At 50.9% G+C, this 11,372-nt stretch overlaps 1 protein-coding gene across 1 annotated transcript; it reads right to left on the bottom strand.

Moving 5' to 3' along the window:
* Positions 1–2,628: 2,628 nt before the first annotated feature.
* On the bottom strand, positions 2,629–5,889 carry LOC141042957 (uncharacterized). Its single transcript, XM_073511869.1, has 3 exons — positions 4,726–5,889; positions 3,658–4,116; positions 2,629–3,447 (listed from the first exon to the last, which is right to left on the bottom strand). The coding sequence occupies exons 1-3, from the start codon at positions 5,887–5,889 to the stop codon at positions 2,629–2,631; spliced, it is 2,442 nt and encodes an 813-aa protein (XP_073367970.1).
* Between the last annotated feature and the right edge of the window lie 5,483 nt (positions 5,890–11,372).

Raw genomic sequence — 11,372 nt, 5'->3', positions numbered from 1 at the left:
ATCGATGTCAAATTCGATAATTTGGCGTCTTTGGTTTGCGGGTCGAGCGGCGGTGCCGAAGCAGACCCCGCGTAGCCGACCCGTAAAAGAGCATATTCACCGAATATCCTTTTTTAGGGTCCGTTTTGCGGGGTCTGAGTCTAACCTCGCCCGCGCCGGCCTGCATATACCCTTTTCCGCGAACTGCAAAAGACTTATGCGGGTCAGGATTTTGCGGGGTCTGCTAGAGATGCTCTTAGTTTCTTTCCACTCGCTACAATGCTAGCTCATAAAAACCGGCTATCATTTATTTATTTGAAATCGTTTGTTAAATAAAAAGATGTTCACAGATTGACTTTTAGTGTTGCAAATTAACAAGAACATAACAGTTAAAAACATTTATGAATTTGAAAATATGAGTGGATCTCAACTTAACAAACTTTAATATATTCAAAAAATGAAATATTTATTAATTTCAAAAAATCTTCAATATTTTTCTTAAATGTTCGTGAATGTAAATCTCTACTCTTATAAAAAACCGAGTTGGTGAGGATGGTGTGACTGCCATCTTGTCATATAGACCGTCTGATCTACATCTGACGGATAGAAATCAAACTATGACAATTTTACAAAAGATACCTGCACATCTCTTCACATTTACAGATAAGTCCTTGCCTCGTTCATCCTTATCTCCCACAACCTCATTGCTGAGCAATTAAAAAAGGAAGTCTCTGGAACAATCTAGCATGGTGGCCGCTGCCGCCTGCCGGCGCCGTCCATCCTCATGCCTCCGCCCAGTCCGACCACCAGTCACCACCATGCCCCACTCCTCCTCACCTTATCTCTCATCTTTCTCGAGATATCATTTTTTCGATGAAATTCTTGAGATAACATTTTTCCGATAAAATTCTCGAGATATCATTAGTTTTTACACATGGGACTCCTGCATGGGTCAATCACAACATGTGTTTTGTAAAAAAATGCATCATGATGTTCCTTGCAATGCACGGGCGTCTTGCTAGTGTAAAAATAAAAGAAAATTAAGCAAAACACAAACAATTGATAAATTCACAGAGTAAGGAGAGGGCTCCACGCAGCTGATTAAAGGAGAGCCCTCCAGTTTGAGCGGGCATAGTTACTTAGTCGATTAAGTACTACTCAGGACGGTCAGTCATATGTGCCGCCCGTAGGCGGCAAATAGCGGTAGCATCGCTGAAAGAGCGTTGCTCCTGACACCTCAGTTGGACGGACCCATGTTTGGTTGGTTGTTGCTTCTATGTCATTTTTTTTCTGTTTCCTTTTTCCTTTATTTTTATCTATTTTTATTTTATTTTAATTTATTTTTGTCCTATATAAAAAATCACCATGTATTACTAAAATGCTTGTTGTATATTAACAAAATATTGAGTATACATTCAAAAATGTTCACCAACATTATAAAAATGTTCATCATATACTAAGAAATTGTTCAGCATTTTTTAAAAGTTCAATGTGTATTTTGAAATGGTAATTGTATACTAAGAAATTGTTCAACATATTTTAGACAAAAGTTCAATCTGTATTTTTATAACGTTCAGCTTATACTATGAAATTGTTCAGCGTATTTTACAAAAAAATCAATGTGTACTTTGAAAATGTTCAGATGTAGTACAAAAAAGTCCACTGTATTAAAAAAAGTCACCGTACATTAAACCATGTTCAGTGTGTGTTTTGGAAAATGTTCACCGTATATAATGAAAATATTTATAGTACCAAGAACTATGAAAAAGATAAGGTGAAAAGGAAAAAAAGCAGGAAAAGGTAAAAAAATTATCAACAACAAACGGTTCGGTGAACCGACCACTACAGTGTGCCTAGATGCTGGTGTTTTGCGCCGTCTGTGTCGCCTGCACCATTTGCCGCCTGTGGGCTGCGGATAGGAGCTCTCGAGTCGCAGCGACGCAACAATTAAAGGGGGAGGCAAACACATATTAGCATACTTCGGAGAGGCAATTTCTGAACAACGAAAAAAAATCAGAAGGTGGGTGGGGGTGGGGGTGGGGGGGGGGCATGCTCCCCCTCCTACGTTTTTCCGATGTACTCCCTCCGTTCCAAAATATAAGTCTTTGTAGAGATTCCGATATGAACCACATACGGGTGTACGGATGTATATAGATGCATTTTAGAGTGTGAATTCACTTATTTTACTTCGTATGTAGTCCATAGTAGAATCTCTACAAAGACTCTGACACGTTTGGTACGGCCCCGGTAACGCATTCGCTTTGCCGTAACAGAAAGCGCTGCTTCCGATTAATTTTACGCATTACGTGCATTGTTTGGTTGGTGCGGCCGAGTCCCGTTTCTCTAATCCCCTCCGATCAGGCGGTTTAGATTTTCTGAAGCGATGTATCAGGAGGCGCTGCTACGGAAAACGTCGTGCGCGAAACAAACGCCAACTACGGTTTTGGAAGTCGCTGTAATCGAAGCCGCACCTTTTTTGCGGAACCAAACGCGTCGTATATTTAGGAACTGAGGGAGTATCATTTTTTTCTCGAATACGCACAAGTGTGCGTATCATTCATTAAAGAGAGGGGGAAGACTCCCAAGCATCCACACGGGCTACAATATTTACATGACACATGCCCAACTCCGCCGGTACACTAAGGCGGGTTACTCACGATCCGTCTGCCTACTACCGTGCTCGTCAAATCCTCTAGTGTCCCCCTTGAACAGTCCAGCTTTGGCCCAAAGATTCCCTTCGTCCTTGAGCCGCTCCTTGACTTGTGACAGAGATACTGATGCCCCGTTGAAGACAATGTCATTCCGATGCTTCCAAATTGTCCATAAGGCCAGGATGCATTTAGCCCTTAAGGATCTGCGATGCACCGGATGTTGGTCCTGCCTCAAGCACCAGGCGCTCAATGATTCATCCTGGAGTGGTTCTAGCTCATGTAACCCTGTCCTCATTCCCATCTCGTGCCAGACCGGCCTCGCAAACACACATCCAAGAAGTAGGTGCTGTATTGATTCCTCGTGTTGGTCACAGAAGGGGCACGCGTCCTGGTGCGGGAGCCCTCGCTTGGCCAGCCGGTCCGACGTCCAACATCTGTTTTGGATCGCGAGCCAAAGGAAGAAGCAACAGTGGAGCGGCGCGCTTGATTTCCAGGTAAAATCCACCGTGGGTGATCGTTGCAGGCCCATGAAATTTGCCGCGTATGCAGAGCGCGCGGAGAAGTTCCTGTTCTGCTCCCACGACCAGGTAGTTCTGTCATCCTCCCCTTCCACTAGTTGCGTGTCTGTCACCCTTTGCCACAGAGCCAGGAATTGTGCCATCTCATTGGCAAGAAGATTTGGTCCGATGTCTCTTGCCCATTCCTCATTTGTGAGCGCGTCCGCAACTGTCCTTGAGGCTCTCGTCCGCCTTCTAACTCTGCTATAGATGGCCGGGGCTAGCTCACAAATCCGGTAGCCCGAGATCCACCGGTCCTCCTAGAAAAGAGCACTTCGGCCATTGCCTACAGTCGTCCGAGAAGCCGCGGTGTATAATGCGTGAGAAGCAGCAGGGACGTCGATGGTGAACTCTGCCCAGGGTCTCTCTTTGTCCGTTTTCTGCAACCATGGCCACCGTGCTTGTAAGGCCTTGTTCAACCAGCTCAGGTTAGCGATCCCAAGCCCACCTGCCCACTTGGGTCTGCATACGCTGTCCCATGCCACGGCACAGTGTCCTCTTGCCTCCTCTTTCTTCCCACACCAGAGGAACCCGCGGCAGATTTTGGACAGGGCCTTGATGATCTTCACCGGAATGTTCATGGCCAGCATGGAGTGGATCGATATTGCACAGAGAACCGACAGGATCAGTGTTAGTCGACCACTCTTCGGGAGCATTGCCGCCTTCCAATGCGGCAGACAATCAGCAAGTCTATCCACTAGGCTTTGGAGCTGCGCTGCTGATTGCTTGCGTAGGGTGAGCGGCAGCCCCAGGTAGGTGCAAGGGAAGGTGTTGCTCGAGCATCCAAGGATTGAGCAGACGAGCGATACCTCCTCTTGAGAGCAGTGGATGGGGATAGCGGCACTCTTGCTCATATTGACTGACAGCCCCAAGGCGTGTCCAAACAGGTCCAAAATGGCTCCACAGGTGCGGCTTTCCAGCTCGGTTGGCTTGAAAAACAACATCACATCATCAGCGAACAGCGAGACTCTTTGCTGTAATCCGGTGTTGGAGAGGGGGGAGAGTGCCCCTAGTTGCAGGCAGTACTGGAAGAGGCATCGTAGGGGTTCCATGCATAGGATAAAGAGCATTGGGGAGAGCGGAGCCCCTTGTCGAAGACCTTGGCAGGGCAGGATTGGCTTGCCAGGAGCACCGTTGATCATCACCCTCGTCGACAACGTGGCAAGGAGGCCACACATCCATGCGCGCCAGCGGCTCCCAAATTCGAATCTTTTGAGCACCTCAAGCATAAAAGGCCACTTCACTGTATCAAACGCTTTAGTAATATCGAGCTTGAGCATGATGGTGGGCTGACGGAGGGCGTGGAGCCGCCTAGCCGTGCATTGCACGAACATGAAATTGTCATGTAATGATCTCCCACGCACAAACGCACTTTGTTGCTTCCCAACAAGTCTTGGCAGGTCTTCCGCCAGTCTCAAAGCGAGGGCTTTGTCGAAAATCTTGATGGCACTGTGGACTAAGCTCACTGGTCTGAAATCTTTGATGTCAAGGGCTCCTTCCCGTTATGGTAGTAATGACACCAAGGCCTTGTTGATCACCGCAAGACCCCGCATGTCCCCTTGGTGAAATTGATCTAGCGCCCGCATAAAATCTGCTTTGACAATCTGCCAGCAAGAGGCATAGAAACGTCCAGTAAAGCCGTCCGGGCCTGGCGCTTTGTCGAGCGGAATCGCCATGATGACTTTCTCCACTTCCTCCACGGTGAATTGAACCTCCAGGTGAGATAGGTCATACGAGGGCAGGTCAAGCAGATCCAGGTTGATGGAGGCCGTTCTGGCTTGAGAATCCCCTAGCAGATTATCATAGTACGTGTCCACTGCCGCTGATATATTGTCCTGGCCAGATATGATCTCACCCTGTTGCTGCAAGCTCAGGATGGCGTTCTTCCGCTGTCTATAGGCTGCATGCTTGTGGAAAAAACCAGTATTCGCATCCCCTTCTTTCAAGAATAGCAGCCTGGATCTTTGGCGAGCTATGGTTCTCTCCAGGGAGCATAATCCAAGGAGCTTCTTATTCAACAGCTTCCGCAGGTCATGTTCTATGATCGTGAGGCTCCGCTTGTCAGCCGCCGCATCCAAACGAGCAATCAGCTCCATGGCCATAGCCAGCTGCAGTTTGATATTCCCAATCCGGCGATCACTCCAACTTTGAAGGGCTTTCGCCATCGCCCTCAGTTTGCTATCGAGCACCCAGAACGGGTTGCCGTCTGCCGGCACCGAGTGCCACGCCTGCTGGACAACTTCATGAAACCCATCAACCTTGGTCCAGAAGCCCTCAAAGCGAAAACGACGGCCCACATGGAATTCTGCATCCAGGTCCACCAGGAGTGGGCAGTGATATGAGATTGAAGTGCCTAGGGCTGTGAGGAGATTCGCCGGGTATATATCCTCCCAAGTGTTCGTCGCAAAGACATGATCAATCTTATCCAGCGTGGGGTTCAGCCTCTCGTTTGACCATGTGTATCTCCGCCCGTTGAGATAAAGCTCTTTCAATTCCAGCCTGTTCAGGGTAGCCCTGAATCTAGCCAACATCCGCCTATTCACATTGGCATTATTCTTGTCCTCCGCGTTGACGATAAGGTTGAAATCTCCAACTAGGACCCACGGACCAGCATGTAAGTCTCGGATGTCCTCTAGCTCTTGTAGGAAAGCGACCTTTTCGGCATTGCCTTGCGGCCCATACACCCCTGTGAGCCACCACATGGGTGCTCCCTCTTGTTGCACTAAGGCCGTGACCGCGTTCTCCGAGACATGGCGGTTTGAGATTGATACTACTGATGCATCCCAAGCAAGCAGTACTCCCCCACGCGTGCCTACCGCTGGCACATAGTAGAAGTTTTCGAATTTATTTCCGAGGCAATGTTTTACAATCTCCGGCGTAACCACCTCTAACTTAGTTTCCTGGAGGCATACAATGGCGACTTTAGCCACCTCCACTACTTGGAATACAGCATTCCGCCGCGCCGAAGAGTTCAGGCCACGTACATTCCACACAAGTATTTTGGGGGGATGTGTTGACATGTTGAAAACCCACAATGGCCCCACTCATGTGGATGCACGGCCTACTGGCCTTCCACCATGACCACGTCCCCGCTCTCGTGCGGAAGACATGTCGTGTCCCAGCCGAACAACGCCAGAATGGCCTTAACGTGGCAGTCTAGCAGTGGCTTGTCAAACAGCCGAGCGTATGCCTCAAGCTCCTCATCGCTGATCCGGCCGCCCTCATTCGCCAGACATAATTTCTTGATGATTACTTCCTGCTGCTTGGAAGCCTTGGATCCCCTGCCCCCTTTTGCGAGCCTTACACTTCTGCGCGGAGTACTGACTGGTGGCTGTTTTTGCCTCGGCCTCCTCTGCTGCTTGGGCACCTCTCTGCGGACAGGCTGTGAAAGCATTGGCGAAAGCGCGCATCGCAGGTCGTTGCAGAGATTGGTGACTTGGGTCCGAGGGGAAAGAGGACTTGGAGGGGCTCGTGGCTGTGCAACCGTCCCGTCCTGTCCAGCCGAGGCAGGGGCGGCATTTTCCCGATTTTCCGCTGAGAGAGAGACCACAAACCAGTCACCATTTCTCGTGCATGGGGGCATCACATCGCCATGCAGGGTGGGCCCCGCCCTGGGCGAAACCCGAGCATTTCCGCAATCCTCCTCGGTTTCCGCGTGATCCTCCTGTGAAAAGCTGAGTTGCCTGTCTGTGGGTCCCGCCGCAGCGATGCGCAGGTCCCACCCACCAATCCGCACCAATGGAGATTCCTTGGTCACATCTGTCGGGCTGCCTGTCCTGGAGCGCGGGGAGGCGCCCATCTCGAGCAGCGACAGAGATTTGTCTCCCTGAGACCGCAATGGGGAACCGTTGGGCGATGTGACCGCAGCGTCCAGAAGCCGCGTTGGCTCCTCATGGCGCCCCGAGGCCTCCACCGAAGGGGCAGAGGGGCGGGCCCGGGCGCAGCTTTGCACCGGTATGGAAGCCCCAGCACTGCGATGCTGCACGACTTGTCGACGCCGGATAGGCCCGTCAACAACTGCTGATTCCACCGTCCTGGTCTCGACTACGTCTGCGGCCACGTCCGCCATGACGCTAGAGCACGGACCCACCTGCTCATGCTGACCGGTCACGGCCCCAGTTTGAATCTCACACCGGTGGACCGGCGTGGGAGCTGACGCCGATGAACTTGCCGGAGAACCATCCGAGTGCCCGTCAGGGTGCCCACCTCCACCTGGATGGCCAGAGCCCATGCCACGACTGGAATCCGGTCTCTCCCGATCCTGTCACTCCTCAGACGGCGGCGACGGTGGCGGGGGGGGGGGATGAGGGGCAGGAGCACCTGCCGGAGGGGTCACGCGAACCGCCGCAGCCACCTGGGAGATGGAGATAGGGTACCAAATGGCGTCCACATCGCCCTCGTCCCGCAGCGCACGGATACTCCGCCGCCCCGGCTCTTTGACGGCGAGAATTCTCCGGGACGGGATACACGCCGGGTCATCCGTTCGCAGCCACACCCTGAAGTCTGACATGTCACTTCTAGCCGCCGTAGAAGCATCCACCTTGACGACGAAGCCAAGCCCATGAAGAAGCACGTCGGCGGTGCGCCTCGTCCACGCATTCGCCGGCACACCACGAAGTGCCAGCGGGACCAGGAATGGCATCGCAATGCCAGTTCCATTTGCCTGGCGCGACCAGGGCCGAAATAGCAGGTCAAAGCTTCCGGAGCTAGCGCGGCGGCGCCTGATCATCCTGTTGCGCAGCTCCGGCGAACGACAGAGCATCAGGAAATCCTCGGGATAGTACGGCCTGATAGACGTGTCCGAAGGGCCTACTTCAAACTCTGCATGAATCACGGCCGCCACCGCTGCCAGATGAGCGTCCTCGTGTCGCCCCACCACGGAGACCACCACGGCGCGGGCAAGCTCCGCGTCCATGGCTTGGAGATCCGGCCCAGTCTCATGAAGCAGACGTCCACCTGATCCTCCACCAGGGTCGCGGCGGCCGCCGGTGCAAAGGGGGCTGAGAATCCCGGGCCGGCGACGCTCTCGCACGACCCCGAACGCACCACCTGACTCCACGGCCTCACGAGCCGGACGGCGCCCGCAGGCGTGGGGCCCAGCGAGGGAGGGGGATGTTGGAAATATGCCCTAGAGGCAATAATAAAATGGTTATTATTATATATCCTTGTTCATGATAATTGTCTATTGTCCATGCTATAATTGTATTAACTGGAAACCGTAATACATGTGTGAATACATAGACCACAACATGTCCCTAGTAAGCCTCTAGTTGACTAGCTCGTTGATCAATAGATGGTTATGGTTTCCTGACCATGGACATTGGATGTCATTGATAACGGGATCACATCATTAGGAGAATGATGTGATGGACAAGACCCAATCCTAAGCATAGCACAAGATCGTGTAGTTCGTTTGCTAAGAGCTTTTCTAATGTCAAGTATCATTTCCTTAGACCATGAGATTGTGCAACTCCCGGATACCGTAGGAATGCTTTGGGTGTACCAAACGTCACAACGTAACTGGGTGGCTATAAAGGTGCACTACGGGTATCTCCGAAAGTGTCTGTTGGGTTGGCACGAATCGAGACTGGGAATTGTCACTCCGTATGACGGAGAGGTATCTCTAGGCCCCCACTCGGTAATGCATCATCATAATGAGCTCAATGTGACCAAGTGTTTGATCACGGGATCATGCATTACGGTACGAGTAAAGTGACTTGCTGGTAACGAGATTGAACAAGGTATTGGAATACCGACGATCGAATCTCGGGCAAGTAACGTACCGATTGACAAAGGGAATTGTATACGGGATTGATTGAATCCTCGACATCGTGATTCATCCGATGAGATCATCGTGGAACATGTGGGAGCCAACATGGGTATCCAGATCCCGCTGTTGGTTATTGACCGGAGAGTCGTCTCGGTCATGTCTGCATGTCTCCCGAACCCGTAGGGTCTACACACTTAAGGTTCGGTGATGCTAGGGTTGTAGAGATATTAGTATGCGGAAATCTGAAAGTTGTTCGGAGTCCCGGATGAGATCCCGGACGTCATGAGGAGTTCCGGAATGGTCCGGAGGTGAAGAATTGTATATAGGAAGTCCAGTTTCGGCCACCGGGAAAGTTTCGGGGGTCACCGGTATTGTACCGGGACCACCGGAAGGGTCCCGGGGGTCCACCGGGTGGGGCCACCTATCCCGGAGGGCCCCATGGGCTGAAGTGGGAGGGGAACCAGCCCCTGGTGGGCTGGTGCGCCCCCCTTGGGCCCCCCTGCGCCTAGGGTTGGAAACCCTAGGGGTGGGAGGCGCCCCACTTGGCTTGGGGGGCAAGCCACCCCCTTGGCCGCCGCCCCCCCTTGGAGATTGCATCTCCTAGGGCCGGCGCCCCCCAAGGGCCCTATATAAAGAGGGGGGAGGGAGGGCAGCCGCACCCCAAAGCCCTGGCGCCTCCCTCTCCCTCCCGTGACACATCTCCCTCCTCCCGCAGCGCTTGGCGAAGCCCTGTTGGAATCCCGCTACTTCCACCACCACGCCGTCGTGCTGCTGGATCTCCATCAACCTCTTCTCCCCCCTTGCTGGATTAAGAAGGAGGAGACGTCGCTGCTCCGTACGTGTGTTGAACGCGGAGGTGCCGTCCGTTCGGCGCTAGGATCATCGGTGATTTGGATCACGACGAGTACGACTCCATCAACCCCGTTCTCTTGAACGCTTCCGCTCGCGATCTACAAGGGTATGTAGATGCACTCCTCTCTCTCGTTGCTAGATGACTCCATAGATTGATCTTGGCGATGCGTAGAAATTTTTGAATTTCTGCTACGTTCCCCAACAGTGGTATCAGAGCCAGGTCTATGCGTAGATTCTATGCACGAGTAGAACACAAAGTAGTTATGGGCGACGATTTGTTCAATTTGCTTACCGTTACTAGTCTTATCTTGATTCGGCGGCATTGTGGGATGAAGCGGCCCGGACCGACCTTACACGTACTCTTACGTGAGACAGGTTCCACCGACTGACATGCACTTGATGCATAAGGTGGCTAGCGGGTGTCTGTCTCTCCCACTTTAGTCGGATCGAATTCGATGAAAAGGGTCCTTATGAAGGGTAAATAGCAATTGGCATATCACCGTTGTGGCTTTTGCGTACGTAAGAAACGTTCTTGCTAGAAACCCATAGCAGCCACGTAAAACATGCAACAACAATTAGAGGACGTCTAAATTGTTTTTGCAGGGTATGCTATGTGATGTGATATGGCCAAAAGGATGTGATGAATGATATATGTGATGTATGAGATTGATCATGTTCTTGTAATAGGAATCACGACTTGCATGTCGATGAGTATGACAACCGGCAGGAGCCATAGGAGTTGTCTTAATTTATTGTATGACCTGCGTGTCAATGAAAAACGCCATGTAATTACTTTACTTTATTGCTAACCGTTAGCCATAGTAGTAGAAGTAATAGTTGGCGAGACAACTTCATGAAGACACGATGATGGAGATCATGGTGTCATGCCGGTGACGAAGGTGATCATGCCGCGCCTCGAAGATGGAGATCAAAAGGCGCAAGATGATATTGGCCATTGTCACTTTATGATTTGCATGTGATCTTTGTCATGTTTACATCTTATTTGCTTAGAACAACGGTAGCATAAATAAGATGATCCCTCACTAAAATTTCAAGAGATGTGTTCCCCCTAACTGTGCACCGTTGCAAAGGTTCGTTGTTTCGAAGCACCACGTGATGATCGGGTGTGATAGATTCTAACGTTCGCATACAACGGGTGTTGACGAGCCTAGCATGTACAGACATGGCCTCGGAACACAAGCAAAACACTTAGGTTGACTTGACAAGCCTAGCATGTACAGACATGGCCTCGGAACACAAGAGACCGAAAGGTCGAACATGAGTCGTATAGTAGATACGATCAATATGGAGATGTTCACCGATGATGACTAGTCCGTCTCACGTGATGATCAGACACGGCCTAGTCGATTCAGATCATGTATCACTTAGATGACTAGAGGGATGTCTATCTAAGTGGGAGTTCATTAAATAATCAGATGAACTTAATTATCATGAACATAGTCAAAAGGTCTTTGCAAATAATGTCGTAGCTTACGCTTTAGTTCTACTAAGATATGTTCCTAGAGAAAATTTAGTTGAAAGTTGATAGTAGCAATTATGCGG

This window comes from Aegilops tauschii, chromosome 3 (assembly GCF_002575655.3).
Source record: "Aegilops tauschii subsp. strangulata cultivar AL8/78 chromosome 3, Aet v6.0, whole genome shotgun sequence".
In the NCBI taxonomy this organism is placed as follows: Eukaryota; Viridiplantae; Streptophyta; class Magnoliopsida; order Poales; family Poaceae; genus Aegilops; species Aegilops tauschii.
This window is presented reverse-complemented; position numbering and strand designations above follow the sequence as displayed.